The 19,985-nt window shown below is 37.3% G+C and overlaps 1 protein-coding gene across 1 annotated transcript; it reads right to left on the bottom strand.

Moving 5' to 3' along the window:
* Nucleotides 1-612: 612 nt before the first annotated feature.
* LOC107803798 (RNA-binding protein 1) lies at nucleotides 613-2,952 on the bottom strand. The gene is made up of 2 exons (XM_075232642.1): nucleotides 2,415-2,952; nucleotides 613-1,777 (listed from the first exon to the last, which is right to left on the bottom strand). Exons 1-2 carry the CDS (start codon nucleotides 2,637-2,639, stop codon nucleotides 950-952), a joined length of 1,053 nt encoding a protein of 350 aa, XP_075088743.1. The 5' UTR covers nucleotides 2,640-2,952; the 3' UTR covers nucleotides 613-949.
* Between the last annotated feature and the right edge of the window lie 17,033 nt (nucleotides 2,953-19,985).

The raw sequence follows: 19,985 nt of genomic DNA, 5'->3' as shown, positions 1-19,985 counted from the left end.
CGTCGTTTACTACTGGGATGATCCAAGAAAGATTGCTAGACGTCAACCTGCAAATTCTCTTCTTTACTACCTATTTTACAGTAAATGTTTTCAGCTGAAGCAACAACAACAACAATAATTACCCAGTAAAATCCCACCAAGTGGGGTCTGGGAAGGGTAGTGTGTACGCAGACCTTACCCCTACCCCGATGGGGCAGAGAAGCTGTTTCCGAGCTGAAGCATACACACAAAAATTAAACGATGGTTGATGACATACATGCACCTAAAAGCAGTAGCGTAGTCTCCCCTCAGCTAAGTTTACGACATGCTGAAGAACAGCATGATTGACAGGTAAGAAGACAGCTCAATCCTCAACTTCAAGATGGCCAATATACCTGTACTATGATTTTTCCTAAGCTAGTAACAACTTTAGACACCACGAAATACAAAATATAAGGCAAGAATAAAAGGGAATCGAAAAGAAGGTGGCAAAACAAGAAGAAAGGAGAGGGAGGCATAATCAGACAGAAGGAAGGGCCATCGTAAATACGTGTACAAACAACATGACTTCACAACTATGACCAAAAAATGAAACCCATAAAAATGGAAGCAATCACACTCAGATGGACAACAGAGGCAACACACATGCGAAATAAAACTTTAAAAGAATATAATACAGCTGTCTGAATCTACGCAAATGAGTTTAAAAAAGAAAAGGTACATCACACGCAACAGTCATAAAAGTAAAAGAGAATAAAAGACAGAAGACAGCCTCAATTGGTCAGCATGAGAATCTCTAACTTGTCATCATATCCACATTCAGTCAAGCAGTCGGTTAGAATGACCAGCATAATAAGGCTTAAGTCGCTCCTCATTACCTTTTCACTCTGTTTGGTAGCAGCAGCACTGAAGCTTCCAGCAGAATAAAAGAATTGATATCTACAGTTCCCCATCTAATTAGTATAGGTACCTAATCAGACACCCCTTGAGCATCTCTAACACTAACTTGACCGGATTTCTCATTTACCGCAGCACCCAAAATCCCTCCATATCCATTAGTAGCCACACCCATCACTCCGATGCCACCATTTATGTAGGTGGGATAGATTGCTCCGGTACTGCCATAAGGCAATGGACTATTTCCCCTCAGACCGGTCATCGTGGGGTTATTCCAAGGACCCCTAGGCGGCACCAAAGAAGTGATACCATAACCAATTCCAGGGTATGCTCCAGCAGGGTAATTACCTCCAAAAGTTCCAACTCCATAAGGATATCCCGCAACATTCCCATAACCTGAGACAGGCCCACAACAATATACATATCTAGGACTGTAAGAAGGATACATCCCTTGTTGGTAAGCGTTATAGTTAGAACCACTTCCGTTACCTACTCTAGCATGATAACCATTACTACTATTGCTATTTTCATCTTTTGGTATAGCCCTTTTCACCTCCACAAGCTTGCCACTTAACTCATGGAAATTCTTCTGCATAACCTCCTCAACTGCATCCTCTGAATCAAAGGTAATAAAACCAAATCCCCTTGGTCGATGGGTAACATTGTCATGCATCACAACAACATCTGTAATCCTACCAAATCTTTCAAAGTAACTCTTGAAGTCTTCCTTAGTTAAGTTAGCTGATAAACCCCCTACAAAGATCTTCTTGGTCCTAAACTGATCATTGCTTCTACCATTAGTTCTACTATTCCAATTCAACCCCCTACTATTTTGTTGTTGTTGTTGTTGACTCTGTTGTTGGTGTTGTTCACTTCTGGGTATGGCTTTTTTCACCTCTACCTATAAATGACATAATATACCACAGATCAATAAGCAAAAAAAAGACTTCACCTTTTTGACGAGTAAGCAGGATATCACAAAGGCATCAAGAAGATGCAAAAAGATTACAAAACAAAGTTTCTCAGCTCATTTACAATTGAAGTGTTCAAAACTAGAGAGCGGAAAAAGTCCAAAAATACATCAGAGTTATTTACATGAGAGAGGTTAGCCCAACTAAAAAGGTTAACCAAACATCTAGCCTTAGGTAGCCAATTGAAGTTGATACACCATAAAAAAGACTTCACCTTTTGTATAACAGAACATACATATATGTATCAGCAACAAAGATAGCCACAAAACAGAGCAACAACTTCCATCTTTACATTTTTATCTCAACATGACAAGTATAGCAGCCCAACCCAGTAGTGACATTGTCCGCTTTGGGCTCCAGGTCCGCATGGCTTTACTACGCGTTACTACGTTCTAAAAATGAAAAAAAAAAATGACTTTTTTCTCAAATATTAACGGAAAGAATTTATTTTAGAAAATCCAATTGAACAAGCAAAGAAAAGGGGGTCCTAAAAAACAAGAATTAAACAAGTAAAAACATAAACTTGACCGAGAAACAAAATTAACAACGAGGGGTTAGAAGACAAACCATTCTTCCAAGAATTTCATGGGTATCTTGGAGTGCTTTATCAACTGCAGATGAATCAGAAAAGGAAACAAAAGCAAAGCCTCTAGGTCTACCAGTTTCACGGTCTTTAGCAATAACAGAGCTAACCACAGTTCCATACTTAGAAAAATGCTCCTTAAGCATCTGCTCAGTGGTTTCCCTTGGAATCCCACCACAAAATAGCTTGTTTTTGTCCAAATCCTCCATACCCAAGATGCAATGTAGTGTAAAAAAAAACCTAAAAATCCTTCCTTTGTAATTTGTACAGCAAAAACAAGAAACCCTAAGGGACCCTACTGGTTAGAGGGGTTTTGGGGGAAAAGTTAGATGTTGGAATTGTAGAAGGGATTAATAGGGGATTTTGTATGTTGAAGTCAACCTAGATTTGTTATTGTGAAAGGGATTTAAGTACACACTTGGTTATGATTTGTTTGCAAGTGTTTTAGGAGTTGTGAAAAAGCAGTCGAATAGGTCACACGCTCATACCAAAACTCTTTATTCTCGCATTTCACTCCCCTACTAGGGGATCGTGAGCCACCTGTTTTCTTTGTCTAAATAACTGTCTTAGAAAATAAAAATAAAAAACAGAAAAGATAGGAAAATTTGAAGTATTTACATGGTTAATAAGAAGAAGAAAAAAACAACTCAGCATCAGTATTATGATTCAAGTTTGGCTTTTATTCTTTAAGCATATTTCAATTAAAATTGAAATTTATTGATATTTCAACAGCTTTTTGCAAAGGGAAAGTGTACTGCTTTCATATATTGAATAGAACAGTGTTTGGCTAAGCTTATAAGCCGGTCAAACTAGTTTATAAGCACTTTTTGGTTTATTTATGCGTTTGGTAAAGTTAAAAGTGCTTATAAACTAAGTGCTTATAAGTCAAAAGCCATAAGCTGGTCACTCCAAGCTTATGAATTTTTAGCTTATAAGCACTTTAAATTTGACTCAAATTTTTACTATTTCATCCTTAAAATATTCCTTTTTAGAACAAAACCCCTACATCGATACTCACCGTCTCAAGTATTCAACCTATACCCCTCCCCTCCACATCTTCAAATATGCAATTCTCATTGACTATTTTGTTGGGGATAAAGTAGATATGCCCTAGATCCATTCTCATATTTGATGATTTGAACATATCTTTGTGAACGTTATTTGATATAAAAATATATGGCATTTGATATTCTTTTATCATAGTTATTATTAATTGCTTAATTAATTTAATAAGGTACTTGATTAAATTTTGAGACTTGTCATCGTGATGGAGATCATGATAATGAGAGTAAAGTCTCTTACAACTTAATCTAAATTTTGTTCTTGATCGTAGGATTATTAATTTGGACATTAGTAATCCGGTTAGATCAATATTTATATGATCATCTTTATGGGATAAAGATTAGTTGATCTCATTAACTAAATCACATAGATAGATGATGTATATAGAGATATGATCGTTGAACAGACTCATTGGATAATTCCTAATGGTTAGAATTACCATAAACCGTCAATAAGATATCTCTTGAAAAATGTGATATAAAATTTCCTTTGACCTGAGATCGTTATAGTAATTGAAAAGTTATTTATTGTGTTTTGATACCAGACACCTATGGCCCTAGAGCGATAGTTGAAAGGATATTGGGTACGATTAAATACTTGTAGAATTAGTGATTGATCAAGATGAAATCTGTCAACTCTTGGTAATGAGTTTAAGCTCCATGATGTCATGAAATATAAACAACCAAACTAAGACCTTGGCCAGGGCAAATGAATGAAAGAAGAAAAGAGTTTCTCAGGTCATTCAATGGTCGATTATATTTGACATGAACACATAGTTAGTCGCCTATTAGGATTTGACAGTTAAACCATATCCTAGGGTGACCTAGAGCTATAAGGACAGAAGGAATTACTACATTATTCTTTTACAAGTTCTTGAGAGTAAACTATATACTTCATGCTATCCGGTTGTTAAGGAGTATTGCTAGACGCCACCTTTGATTAGTATATTGATATGATCAATTTATTACCGGCTTAGTATTGAACCTATGGGGTAGCACACTAACGAGTGTTCTGATTTTTGCTAAAGGATTAATTACTTTATTATTTGATAATTAAATTAAAGAATTTAATTAGTCAAATAAATTTATTTATTAGTTCAAATAAAATATTATTATATTCTTTGCTAGCACAGAGGATATAACTATTATTGTGAACAAATTAAACTTTTCTATTTGGAATAGAAAATTAAAATATATCTTTTGACTGAAATATATATGTGATATATATAATATAATTAATATTGCACAAAAGTTATATATATAATATTAATTATGCTTGTAATCTAATTTTGAATTGGATTAAGTAGTGTAAGAGTCTAGAAGGACTTGTCGGCAAACATGATACCCATTTGTCATGGGATTCCAATTTCAATTGAAAATTGCGTTTGGCATTAGACTTGCACAAAGTCACCGCCTCTGACTTTTCCTCATTATATTGGAAAATGGATTACTAAGGTAGTACACATATACACACACACACACACACACACACACACACACACATATATATATATATATATATATATATATATATATATATATATATATATATATATATATATATATATATATATAAGGTTTATGTGATACACCTAGACCTACAACATATAAAACGTATAATAGGCTTTGCCGCACGCAGAGATATTGAAAGAGTCAAGAAATACTCTTGACAAGAAAATTTAGTTTCTTGGTCTTTCACGTATGGGCTAAAGTTTGTGAGAAATACTTTAGCACAATAGTTCATTCAATTTGTTCGCGGGTTTCGTTGATCAAAGAGTTGATAATAAGGATCGGTCTCGGTGTGGATACGCATAGAGTCTTCGCACTATCGAAAAAATTGTGAAACTAGATTCTCTTCACTAGGTACGTCTTAGATCCGATCTTTGACATGTAAATAAATTTAAAATACGAAAAGATCTATCTAGGATTGTTATTGTCTTCCTATGCGTGTTACGAACACCTATACGCAATACTGCAGTGGTATCAGAGCCGTGATTTATTGTGTTTAAAATTTATTTACGAAATATTTTAATATTATATTTGAAGAGTTCAAAACCATAATACATGTGTCTTGTGCAATAGTCAAATCGTTTGAATGTTGATATTATTTTATTATGAATAAAATATGTATTCATATGACTATTGAGATAGTTCATAACTTGAATTTGAAATTTTGTATTAGATACGACGAGAATCTATAATAGGTTACATGATTCTATTGTTAATTTTAATTGTTATTAGTTCATGAGATGTTAATTAATAATGATATTCTGGCATGAATTACTTTTTGTGATATATGTTTTATATAGATTAAACATATTAGAAGAATGTTGAATTTTATTTTTATGTCACGTGCTTGTTCATTACATAATTTTGAATTATTTATTACATGTGATGTAAATCAATTTAGAACTAAGCATGTAGACAACTTGAACTAAATTCACATGCTATAAAGATTTGATCTTCATGTTATTAAAAGTTGTTTTAGTAATAATTCCTTCTTACTAAAATTTGGGTTCTTAAATAATAAAATATAAGATATTTATTATAGAGCTATCCATCAAAGTAAATAATTTTACTTATTTCTTGTTTATAAGGAGCGGCCTGACTACCAGGAGACTTATAGTTCGAGAATATGTTAAAATTATTTATTGCATTAGATGTATGGATTGAAAGAATTATTCAATTTTACACTAGACACCTGGACCACCCGGGGAGTATAAAATTTAATAAGTTTTTTGCTTTCCTAATGGTTGAACTCAACTATGCCAATATGATCGACCAGACTATCAGGGGACTATTTGACATAGAGTTATTTAAGAAAATTGTATGAGGATACAATTGGTAAGAGTACCTACCTTTAAAATATATGTGAGAAACGACTTGACTTCCAAGGGGCTCATACATATTGTTAAAGTATTCCTTTACTCCACTAACATAAATAAAGATTTCGTAAACTATAATTAGGGTAAATAGTTTAAAATAATTAGTGGAAATATCATTTAGATAAAAGTCCATGTCTTTATGATATGTGTAAATATGTTCTTATATTATTATCTTTTCTTTTCTAATTTTAGATTTCTCAATATGTCTGCTATATCATTGCGTGGAATACTTGAGACCAACAAGTTGGTAGGACCAAACTTTGATGATTAGTACAGAAATTTGAGAATTGTTCTCATGCATGAAAAACTTATTGATGTGATCGATAAGCCTGCCAAGGAAGTCCCAGATGAGGATGAGGATGATGCTACCAAGATTTATCAGAAATACTTGGAAGAATGTCTTACTACCAAATGCATCATATCTCGCTTCTATGAGTTCTGAATTACAGAGGAAACATCAGGATATGGATCTAACTGCAATCATTGAACATCTTAAGAAGATGTTTGGTACACAAAGCAGGACATCTAGATACCAGCTATCTAAGGATTTATTTGGATCCAAATTAATTGGAAACTCTCCAGTTGGACTCTATGTCAATCATATGACTGATCTTATTGAAGAACTGGAGAAGTTGGGGTGCAAACTGGATAAAGAGCTTTCTCAAGATTTGATCTTGCAGTCACTATCTGAATCCTTTTCACAATTTGTTATTAATTTCAATATGAATAAAATGGATTGTGATCTTCATGAGATGCTTAACATGTTGATTGATTATGAGAATCAACTTGCATCTGAGAAGAAGAAAGGAATTGTCATGTTGGATGGAAACTCTTCTAAGAAGAAGGGTAAGGGTAAAAGTAAACCCAAGAAAAGACCTACTGCGCCCAAGGGTGGTGTGAGCAAACCCAAAGGCAAAGAAGGCAAAGCTGAGCAATCCGATGTTGTGTGTTTCCATTGTAAAAAAATAGGACATTAGAAGAGAAACTGCAAGGAGTATCTTGCAACTTTAAAGGACAAGAAACAAGGTAAGACTTTAATGAAAAATGTTTTCACGATTTCTTTAACTACTACTAATTTTTCATTGTGGATATTAGATACTGGCAGTGGTTATAACATCTACAATATGTTGTAGGGGTTCCAGATAAGTAGAAGATTGAAGAAAGGAGAAGTTAATCTACAAGTTGGAAATGATGCAAAAGTTGCGGCCATAGCTATAGGATCAATTTCTTTAATAATGCCTACGGGCAAAATACTTATGTTGGATGATTGTTATTACGTTCCTAAATTTGTTTCGAACATAATTTCAGCTTCTATGTTAGACAAACATGATTTTTTCATTATTATAGGCTATGGTATTTGCTCTATTAATTATGGTGATAATTTATATGTGAATGACTATCTCCAATATGATGTTTATGTCTTGCCTAATGTGAATGCTAATTCGATTATGCATGTTTCAAGTCTTAAGAGGAAAAGAGATGATCATGTAAATCATACATACCTTTGGCATTATAGGCTTGGTCATATTAGAGAGAAAAGAATTAACAAGTTGTACAGGGAAGGGTACCTTGACAAGTATGATTTTGAATCATATCCAACTTGTGAATCTTGTCTCAAAGGAAAAATGACCAAATCTTCATTTACTGGAAGTGGAGAAAGAGCTTCTGAATTATTGGGACTAATTCATACAGATGTTTGTAGGCCCATGAAAATTCAAGCTAGAGGTGAATATTCTTACTTCATAAACTTCGCTGATGATATGTCAAGATATGAATTTGTGTATCTTATAAAACACATGTCTGAATCTTTTGAAATGTTCAAAAGGTTCCGTAGTGAAGTTAAGAAGCATACGGGTAAAAGTATCAAAGTACTAAGGTCTGATAGAGGTGAAAAATATCTTAGTGAAGATTTTACCAGATATCTCAAAGAGAATGGGATTCTCTCATAGTGGACACCTCCAGGAATACCACAATACAATGGTGTGTCTGAAAGGAGAAATCGAACCTTATTAGATATGGTGAGATCTATGATGGAGTTCACTGATCTTCCAATAAATTTATGGAGATATACTTACTTAATAAAGTTCCCACTAAGTCAGTCTCTACAACACCATATAAGATATGGAAAGGATGTAAGCCTAACCTTAAACATATTAAAGTTTTGGGGTTGTCCGGCTTATGTTAAGAGACTATAGTTTGATAAACTTGACTCAAGATCTGATAAGTATCAGTTCATTGGGTATCCCAAGGAAATAATGAGATATTATTTCTATCACCCTTCTAACCATAAAGTGTTTGTGGCCAGATGAGCAACCTTTTTGGAAAGGGAATTTCTTTTAGAAGGAAATTATAATGGAGAAATAGATCTTGATGAAGTTCAAGAAACTAATGAATCAACACAATATAAAGATCACGAGACCCAAGTTGAAGAACCTTTATTGGATGTTTTGAAGTTGCCAAGGAAGTTGCCATCTTCAACGGTTGAAGTTCAATAATTAAATGAAGTCCAAGGACAGGTTAATGAACCAATTCCAAACCAAATTGAACAACAACCAAATCTAACACAACGTGAACAGGTTGTACAAGTACCTTTTAGAAGGTGTGTCACACCTCCTTTTTACACCCTACCCCGAAGGATAATGTATAAGGGAGTTTTTCCATTTAAAGTGACATTATTCGGATCGGGATTATTTATTTATTTAGAGTCGCCACTTGGGATAGTTTGGCTTTTGGTGTCCCAAGTCACCGATTTATCTTGAATCCCGAACCGAGGAAAATTTTCGACTTCGCAATTGGAGTCTGCGAACCAGAAATTCTAAGTAAGGAATTCTGTTGACCCGAGGGAAGGTGTTAGGCACCCCCGGATCCCATGGTTCTAGCACGATAGCTTAAACTATTATAAAGGGCTACATATCTGATTTTAAAACATGTTGTAACTTATGTGCTTTTAACTTTGAACCACTTTTATCATTATTTTAAAAGAATTGCAACGTCGTGAAAACGCGTCTCGAACCACGTCACATCAATGCACCCGTGGTTGTTAACATATTTCAACTTCGTTGAGATTTGGATTTGGGTCACATAAATGTGCACCCGAATTTAGGAAAGTAATATTATTAAGAGCACGCCTAAAACGTTTAACGCATTATTATCTTTGGGGAGGGCCGCGAAATTCGCTAAACGGCCCATCCCGAAGTCTAAAAATTAACACAATATTTATTGGGGGCCCCACAATTTACATTTTTATTTGGCGAGGCTCATCTCATTTTTTACTTAAGGCCGGTCCTAAACGACTATGATTTTCTATTTATTGTGTCTCTAAAAATAAAGAAAAGGGCCTAATTCATTGACATTGTTTAATAAATGGCCAAGTTTGAGCCCACAAAACTATATTCCAAATCAGTACCAAAACGGGCACATAATTAAGCGAAACTTGGGCCGTCTAGTTGAGTATTGAGGCCCAACATGTGGTAGCTGATCACTGAAGCAACGGTCTAAACCAAATGTCTATGGATATTAACACAAAGGGTTCAAATATCTTATCTGATGAATTCAAAGACTACTCAAATAAAGAGAAAGCTTAAGAACATGTATCATGGTAAAACAATCATTTTACCTTGAACCAATTGGTTAGGAATCCAAAACAAACTCTCTGCATCAAATTAATTTCCCTGACCACGTTCGAATTGCTAGTTTCCAGTTATCAATTGCAAACAAATTTCAGTTTGAACACACTAGTTAACTTGATTATTTTATTAATACTAACATGGATAAGCTAAGTCATTCTTCATTCCAAATCTGACTACATAACAACGAAACAAACCATTGGTGACCTACTATATTAACTAATACCATACGAATTTATGAAGATACATGCTAAACTTAAAACCAGAAATGATATTAATATCACATACCAGTTCAAATCAGTTACATATCTGCACCATTTCAGATTTAACTTTAGACAAAATGCTTAACTAGCAAAGTATTAGTTACAATGAAACTACGACATGGTCAATTACCAACTAAAACAATCCAAACAGTCCAGAAGTGGTTCCAATTAATAATTCTTAATACTATTCAAATCAAACAAACTAAATATATATCACTACTCCTCAACTAAACAACTACAGCCATATATATCCAAATGAACACATGATCACAGATCTGAATATCAATTCATTCCGGTCCAATTTGTGATTACATCAGCCGTGAATTTGAGTGTGTACCTGAATTTGAAATTGAGAAGAAGGAGAGGTAAATCAGCAGCAGTAGATAGCAAACAACAGACCAAGAGATAACCAATCAGCAGCAAATGCACAACCCAGAAATTGAATCACAGCCCAGAAAAATCACTCGAATACACCCAAATTTAACCGAGATTGAACTTAAAATGCCCTAGAAATCCATTGGAACAAAACTCAAACGAAATCCGAACTAAGTAACCCCAAATTCACTCTAACAAGTCACTAAACACCTCCAAAAGCTATTAGAACTTGAGCTTAGAGCAGGAATCAAGAGAACCAAAGAGGAATTTGAAAATGACTAAAACAGGCAATGAAATAGTGAAATGTTTTTGGTTTTTCTGTTTTCTGATGTTTTTGTATTTTTGTATATTTGAATTTCAAATGTAGATCTGAAATTTAGAGAGAGGGAGAGAGGGCTTTTAGTGGGAATCTTTGATGGCTGAGGCTACTCTTTTATCCAGGCCTTTGTGATGCCTTTTATAGGCAACAAATGAGGTGAGCAATCAGATTTTTTGGTTTTCTTTTAGTCCCTCCTTACTTTTAGTTTTTACACCTTATTTGTTGACTTGTGACTCAAGTAAGTATACTCATTTTCTGAAATTCTAACTTTACCCCCTATCTAGAAGGTTTTAGGAGTTTCAGGTGGAATCTACAACACTTCTGCCCAGCCCTAAATACCCAAATACCCCTGGGATTGAGCTAGAACTACAATTAACACCCAACCCTTTGACTAAACTAATAGTTAATTATCAACCAAGACAGCTATAACTACTTCTCCTAAACTAATAGGACTTCTTAGCAATCAGAATGAACCAACCATGCTAAGATCATTCTATCAAATCAGTGAACATTCCATAAGAAAGCTAATCTAATGTTTAACTAATAACTAGAATTTAACCAATGAAACCAGCTACTGCAGAACACACTAACACAAGTAAAATAATGCTTGTAATCATGAAGCACAAACTTAATCATAACAGGATTACTATGAATGGATCCTAAGAGTTCAAACTAAAATGAATCAGAAAAACTGTTTACTATATTACTCGACTAAACTAAGCTAAACAATTTAAGACACATGAATTAATACAGACTTTACCCTAATTAGCATGGACGACTAAAGAAAAGAAAAGGCACGAAACTTAAAAGAAGAGATGAAGGCAGAGATCAGCGTATGTGCCTAAGTGAAAACATGCATCAATCATGAAGACAAAATTAAACAACAATTAGCAGAAACTTACTAAACAGAAGTAAATCCAGCCAACTCTCGAATTCACAGTATGACCATTTCCGGTGATGTTTGAGCCCTACTGATGACAAATTCCTCATGGGGGAAGCCCAGCGACCCTATGGTATCAATTTGAACGTTTTTGGGGCGATATGGGTTTTGGCCGGAAAAACTTAAATGAAGATTCGAGCAAGTCCGACAAGATTCGAGGGACGCGGTTAGGGGGGTTGGGTAGAGGAGGCTCAAGCGGTCTAGTGGTGTTAATTTGGGTCGATTTGGGATAAGTAACGTCTTGGCCGGAGAATTTAGATTTAAGATTCGAAGGCCTGGGATGGGATTTGAGAGGAATGGATTATGGATTCGGACAGAGGAGGAAGAGGGGAATCAGGGGTGTAATTTTGGGAGTGAACGGCGATGGTGGTGTTCGCCGGCGGCGGCGGCTTCGGCGGAGTTACAAAGAGTTTACAAGGAAGAAAGGGGATGTCTTTTAGGTTTTTCGGATTTTCGGACAATTTTATGTAGAATCTATATTAATTGAGGGCCGTTGGATTTGAAGGTATGGACGGTCATGATCCATTGACTTTAAAACGACGTCGTTTTGGGCGTCTCTGGACCAGATTAGGGACTGGGTTGGGGGTTGGTTTGGGCCAAAGGGTTGGGCGTGTATTTGGGCTCAGAATTACTTCAATGTAACAACCCAATTTCCTTTTCCTTGTTATTTAATTTCTTTTGTTTTCTCTCTCTTATTTATTTGTGTATTTTACTCGTTATCTCTTTTTATTTTATTTTTCTGATTTTATTATGCAAAATAAAAATGACCCAAATTAAATCTAAGATGATACTAATTAACTAGTTCCTATTTTAAGAGGGAACTAAATCAAAAATGTAAAAAATGTAAAATTTAAAATTGTAAAAGACTATTTTTTGTTATTTTTATCTTATTTTAGTAATGCTAATTAACTACTATTTTTGTATCTTTTTTCATGAATTATGGCAACTAAAAGTGCACAAAAATGCAAACAAGGCATAAAATCAAGCAATTAATTCCTAAAAATTCAAATAAGAGAGAAAAATTCTAATTCTAAGGAATTTATAGGAGCAATTTAAGCGTGACAAAAATCACGTGCTCACAGCTGCCCCTTTTTGCTCGAAGACACGAAGGGTTTTCGGACAAAGATAAATGAGCAACCATGAGATTGTTTGCTCGCTTAGCACTCCATGAGAAGCATTTTGAAAACCGTCTGACCGAACCTTGCTTCAAAGGTTGCCTACATATCCTTAGCTATAAAGGAATCAGGTTAGTGCAGTTCTGGAGTATCGGTAGCTGGGACTACCAGGAGCTGTGATTTTGCAGTTGTTGCTGCTGCTACTACTTGCTGTCCTCCTTATTACACCAAAAGGAAAATCACAGCTAAGCTAGCTATGCCTAACAACTATGAGTTACAAGATTCCTATCTATAATTCTCTTGAAACTTGATCTTGAGTCTTAACTGATTTTGCTGCGGACTTCTATCTGAATCTTGATGCTCACAAGTTGTAGGTGTTTACTTCTTCATGCAGCATTGGGTCAAAAATAGGGTCGGCGGAACTTGTGACTTCAATCAGATTTTGAGCAATCTGCACCCTTGCTTGCTTCATATTTGAGTTCATTTCTTTTTGTTCTTTGCTTCTTTTCTTTATTCTGGGTTGAGACTCATTCCATTGATCATCTCGTACCCTGTGTCTTGAGGTCAGCCTGCTTAAGATACCAAAAAAAACAAACGAACGAAATTTTCTGCCCCAGTTTTCACTAGGAAAATTTCGTGAGTTAGTTGTGACACATGTCTAAACAGTCAAATTAAGATTATATATCTTTGGGAATGGAATCCTTGGGTTTTGCCAGGGAGATCCTCTGTTTTTGGCCGGGACTTGGACAGAAAAGGCTTCTCGGTTTTTTGGCCGGGAGATCCTCGATTTTTTGGCCGGGATTTGGATAAAAAAGGCTCCGTGGTTTTTTGGCCGGGAGATCCTCGGTTTTTGGCCGGGATTTGGATAGAAAAATTTCCGTGGTTTTTTTGGCCGGGAGATCCTCGGTTTTTTTGGCCGGGATTTGGATAGAAAAGGCTCCGCGGTTTTTTGGCCGGGAGATCCTCGGTTTTTTGGCCGGGATTTGGATAGAAAAAGCTCCTCGATTTTTTGGCTGGGAGATCCTCAGTTTTTTAGCCGGGATTTGGATAGAAAAAGCTCCTCGATTTTTTGGCTGGGAGATCCTTAGTTTTTTAGCCGGTATTTGGATAGAAAAAGCTCCGCTGTTTTTTTTTTGTCCGGGAGATCCTCGGTTTTTGGCCGGGATTTTTTAAAGAATAAGGATCCTATGCCACCATGATTTGTTTTTCTTTTGGGATTTTCATTTTTATTTCTTTTCTTCTTTCTTTTCTTTGGTTTTTCTCTTTATATGTTTTTCTTTTTATTTATCAGAATGCATGAAAGAATGTTGAGGAAACTTCCTTCTTGGTCGTCTTTCCTGCTGCAGAGCTGTTTCAGCACTTGCGCATTTCATTTCTTTTTGGGTTGCACCTGCTTCTTGCACGGTTGCTTTGGGTAAGACCTGTTTTCAACCAAAGAAACAATTTGTTAGTTGAACTGATGGTTGGTTTTGTGGCCTTGATCATCTCCAATACTTGATCCCGGCCCCATTTCCGTTGAGAACTTTGCTGCTTTGTTGGCCTTGATGGTGAATCTCTTTTCACACTGTCCGGGTTCAACCTTCGAATTTCATCAAGGCTCGCCCATGTGGACTCTATTCTTTTCATGTTATTCTGCTTTTAGGACCTTTGCCTTTGACTTTCTTTTTTCAATGTCTTTACTTTGGAGGTAATCAGACACCATGGTCAGTCGGGATTGAACTGACGCACCACTGAGGCAAGGTATTTTCTTCGACTCTTGCCAGACGGATCTCTGTGAAACCGGTCCTGCCACCTTTTCTTTATAACAATTTCGGAATTCAAAGTTAAGCCGAAAAGGGATTCAAGAAAAGGTAAACAGAGAACAGAATAATGAATTTTAAATAGAAGTGTCCCTTTCGGGGGAAATGAAGGACTTATCTTGGGTGTAGGCTGGCTTCAAACTGATATGACATGCTTCTTGGACTGGATGCCCGACCCTCACCAACTCCTAGTTTCTCATGAACCCATTGATCCGTGTTTCCAAACCAGGGAAACTCGCCAGGACTTTTAGTGATGAAATATCCTCTTTTCGGCCGACAGTGCCCTTTGGGGTTTTTTGCTAATCGACCTCTCTCATTTCTCTTCTCAGCGTCGCTCGATAGTGCTCTTTGCGAGTTTTCACTAAGCGGACTCTCTCATTTTCAATTTCTCTACTCCCGTCGCCTTATGGTGCCCGAAGGTTTTCACCAATAAGACTCTCTTATTTTATTTCTCTCAATTTAGAATGCATCGGCTTTCAACAATGATGTTCCTTAGTTCCTACGCCTTTGGCAATTGATCAGAAGGACTTGTACCGGGTTTTGGAAAAGAAAATTTTGGGCAAAATTACAACTTTGGAACCATTTGGATGGGTTCATTGTCGAACCATTATAGCATCTGCCCTAGTTTCAATTTCGGGGAAATATGAATTTTGGTTTTGGTGTGACTGAACCCTAGAGAGAGGCTTCCTACGTATCCTTTCGGAATCAAGTCAGATGTAGTTCAAGTAAATAATTTTGTTTTTGTTTTTTGTTTTTGTTTTTGTTTTTGTGTTTTTTTTGTACTTCCGGGTTCCAAAGAGGGTAATCAAAGAAAAATAACCGGCTCAAATGGGTTTACAAATGGTTAGTAGTGTCTGGGTAGCGGGAACAAAAGCCTTCGTCATCTCAATTGCGCAAAGACGTTACCTGAAGCAAGCTTAGACATATTACCTTTTTACTGCATCCACATTCACAGCTGCTTCGGGATCGTTTCCTTCAATGTCACCCAAGTATAATGCTCCTCTAGGCAGTATTTTTCTAATGATATATGGACCCTTCCATTTAGGAGCAAACTTTCCTTTTGCTTCCTGATGATGAGGAAGAATTCTCCTCAATACCAACTACCCTACTTCAAATTTTCTGGGCCGTACTTTCTTGTTATAGGCACGGGCCATTCTTTGTTGGTACAACTGCCCGTGACAAACTGCGGCCATCCGTTTCTCATCAATCAAAGTCAACTGTTCCAATCGAGTTTTAACCCATTCACTATCTTCGATCTCTACTTCAACAATTGTCCGGAGGAATTTCCACCTCTACCGGTATCACAGCCTCGGTTCCATAAACCAACAAATACGGGGTTGTTCCTACCGATGTGTGCACTGTAGTGCGATATCCCAGTAAGGCAAAAGGTAACTGTTCATGCCACTATCTGGAGCTCTGGATTGTCTTTCTCAAAATCTTCTTGATGTTCTTAGTCGCTGCTTCAACAGCGCCATTGGCCTTGGGCCGATAAGGAGTGGAGTTTCTATGCGTTATTTTGAACTGTTCACATACTTCCTCCATCAAATGACTGTTCAGGTTCGCAGCATTGTCTGTGATAATAGTTGCAGGAATGCCGAAACGACAAATAAGGTTCGAGTGTACAAAATCCACTACAGCTTTCTTAGTTATTGTTTTGAGAGTGATGGCTTCGACCCACTTTGTGAAGTAATCAATAGTAACCAATATAAATCTGTGCCCATTTGAAGCTTTCGGCTCAATCGGACCAATGACATCCATACCCCAGGCGATAAAAGGTCAAGGCGCTGACATAGGATGTAATTTTGTTGGAGGTGCATGAATCAGATCTCCGTGCACCTGACACTAATGACATTTCCGAACAAAGTTGAAGAAATCTTTCTCCATAGTTATCCAATAATACCCGGCTCGAAGTATTTTATTTGCCAGGACATACCCATTCATATGAGGTCCACACACTCCTGCGTGCACTTCCTGCATGATTCTTCCAGCTTCCTCAGCGTCAACACATCTCAATAAGTTGAGATCCGGGGTTCTTTTATACAAGACCTCACCACTCAAAAATAAACCACTCGCATGCCGCCTAATGGTCTTCTTTTGATCTCCAGTAGCATGTTCGGGGTACTCTTGTGTTTTCAAAAACCTCTTAATATCATGGTACCATGGCTGGACGTTTTGCCCTGCTTCAATTGCATTACAATAACCATGCCTTTCCCTGATTTGGTTTTCCAAGGGATCGATGTGGGCATTTCCTGGATAAGGCAACATCGAGGCTAAAGTAGCAAGTGCATCAGCTAGCTCATTGTGGCACCGAGGGATGTGCCTGAATTCTATCGATTTGAATCGTTTGCCGAGATCTTCCACATGCTACCGATCAGGAATAAGCTTGACATCTCGAGTTTCCCACTCTCCCTAGGCTTGCCGGATAATCAAATCTGCATCTCCTATGATCAATAAAACTTCAACATCTTGGTCAATCGCCATATTCATGCCCATGATGCAAGCTTCATATTCAGCAGTATTGTTCGTGCAGAAGAACCGGAGCCTAGCTGTAGCCGGATAATGCTGACCAGTAGGTGAGATCAAGATTGTCCCAATCCCTATACCTTTGGCGTTCACTGCCCCATCGAAGAACATTTTCCAAGCATGAGTGTCCTCAGGGACTACTTCTATTGTGTTTACCTCTTCATCTGGAAAGTATGTGCTCAACGGTTGGTATTCTTCGTCAACCGGGTTTTCAGCCAAATGATCTGCCAACGCCTGGGCTTTCATTGCCGTGCGAGAGACGTAGACTATGTCAAATGCAGTGAGCAAGATTTGTCATTTTGCTAGTCTTCCAGGAGGCATCAGTTTCTAGAATATGTACTTTAAAGGATCCAACCTGGTTATGAGATAAGTAGTATGATCTTGAAAATAATGTCTCAACTTTTGAGCAACCCACGTCAAGGCACAACACGTTCTCTCCAACAAAGTATATTTGGCCTCGTAGCTAGTGAACTTCTTACTCAGATAGTAAATCGCCTGCTCTTTCTTGCCGGTTATATCATGTTGCCCGAGGACACAACCAAAAGAATTCTCCAACACTGTCAGATACAAGAAGAGAGGTCGACCAGACTCTGGTGGGACCAAAACTGGAGGGTTCGACAGATATTCCTTGATTTTGTCGAAAGCCTCTTGACATTCAGATGTCCATTTGATTGCTGCGTCCTTCTTCAATAGCTTGAATATGGGCTCACATGTGGTAGTCAGTTGAGCAATGAACCGACTGATATAATTTAACCTGCCCAATAAACTCATCACGTCTTTCTTAGTTCTCAGAGGAGGTAGATCTCGGATAGCCTTTATCTTTGTTGGATCTAACTCGATACCTCTCCTGCTGACTATGAAGCCCAGAAGTTTGCCTTATGGGACTCCGAAGGCACATTTAGCCAGATTCAGCTTCAAATCAAACTTGCGCAACCTTTTGAAAAATTTCCTCATGTCTCGAACATGATCATCCTGAGTTCTGGACTTGATAATCACGTCGTCCACATACACCTCTATCTCTTGATGCATCATATCATGAAAAATGGCAGTCATAGCTCTCATATAAGTTGCCCCGGCATTCTTCAACCCAAATGGCATGACACGATAACAATAAGTGCCCCAGGGTGTAGTGAAAGCTGTTTTTTCGGCATCTTCTTCATTCATCAACACCTGGTGATATCCTGCGTAAAAATCCACAAAGGACTGTATCTCGTGTTTGGCGCAGTTATCTACAAGGATGTGGATGTTGGGCAATGGGAAATTGTCTTTAGGACTTGCCCTATTCAAATCTCGGTAATCCACACACACCCGGGTTTTCCCATCTTTCTTTGGCACGGGAACTACATTAGCCAGCCACGTAGTATACTGGACCACCCGGATTACCCCTGCTTTCAACTGTTTTGTGATTTCTTCTTTGATCTTTTCACTGATATCAGTCTTAAACTTTCTTTGTTTCTGCTGAACCGGAGGACAATCAGGGTAAATTGGCAATTTATGCACCACTAGATCGACACTCAATCTTGGCATATCATCGTACGACCAAGCAAACACATCTTTAAACTCAAACATAAGTTGAATTATTGCATCCCACGTTTTCTCATAAGTGTGAATGCTTATTTTTGTTTCCCGAATTTCTTCAGAGGTTCCCAAATTAACCGGTTCTGTATCCTTCAAATTCGGCTTAGGTTTATTCTCAAATTGTTCCAGTTCTCGATTTATTTCCCTAAAAACCTCTTCTTCATTATATTCCGGTTCTTGGTTCATTATTTCACAATTAGACAGCATGTTTGGATCTGGGCGTGAAGTCCGCAAACATGTCATGTTATTTAAAGTCGCATTATTATAACTGAAAAGAAGAAATAAAAGAGAAAAAAATCAGAAAGAATAAAGAGAATAAACGATGAAATATTGATTTCATTTCTTGGAATTGGGAAGATAAAAGGGTTTACATTCAGGAATTTAAAGATAGGAAACTTAAAGAACAAACATCCGAGTTACATCCTGTGATAACTCGTGATACAGAAAAAGTGGCAGGATAAGTCTACCCGGACTCCTGCCTGATCGGGAATTGTGTAGCCTTCCAATTTTGGAGTTTAGCATATGGTCCCATGTAGAGCACCTCAGCAGTGCTAGTACCTTCCCCTAGCTGAACCATGTTGGTTTCATAAAGCATTTGCCTCATAGCTCCACATATATCTTCGATTTCTTCGGTCGTGAAGGCCTCATCATCTTCATTCTCGCTGTATTTTGGCTTGACAAAGGTCTGATATAGATGTGGCAATGGCTGTGGCAAGACCCATCCTTCCCTTTTCCTCTCATCTGCCCAATCTTCATCTTCTGGGGTAGGGTTTAAACCTATCCCGAAAAACTTTTCTGTTGTGGGTAGGGTTATTGGCTCCGATATTCCTTGTAGAGCTTTTCCCAATCCTTTTCCTGGCTTGAAACCATTTTTGACCATCTCTTTTGCCACCATGATCGAAGAATTAGATAGGAAAGGTTGGGGGCAAGGGCTCCCTTCTTCATACTGATCCGCCACTACAACTTCGAAAGCCAGATAAACAATGTGTTCACTTCCCTCCCCAGCCTCCAAACATGGGATAGATGGGTCCCAATAAATAGACTGCTCGTCTTCTCCGTGGACCACAATTT

This window comes from Nicotiana tabacum, chromosome 16 (assembly GCF_000715075.1).
Source record: "Nicotiana tabacum cultivar K326 chromosome 16, ASM71507v2, whole genome shotgun sequence".
Taxonomy (NCBI): domain Eukaryota; kingdom Viridiplantae; phylum Streptophyta; class Magnoliopsida; order Solanales; family Solanaceae; genus Nicotiana; species Nicotiana tabacum.
This window is presented reverse-complemented; position numbering and strand designations above follow the sequence as displayed.

What these genes read in the sequence shown, in the direction of transcription:
- LOC107803798 (XM_075232642.1), bottom strand. Translation starts at nt 2,639, where the DNA reads ATGGAGGATTTGGACAAAAACAAGCTATTTTGTGGTGGGATTCCAAGG. An exon ending in ATGAAATTCTTGGAAGAATG is followed by an intron (nt 1,778 to 2,414) that starts GTTTGTCTTCTA and finishes TGTCATTTATAG; the next exon opens with GTAGAGGTGAAAAAAGCCAT.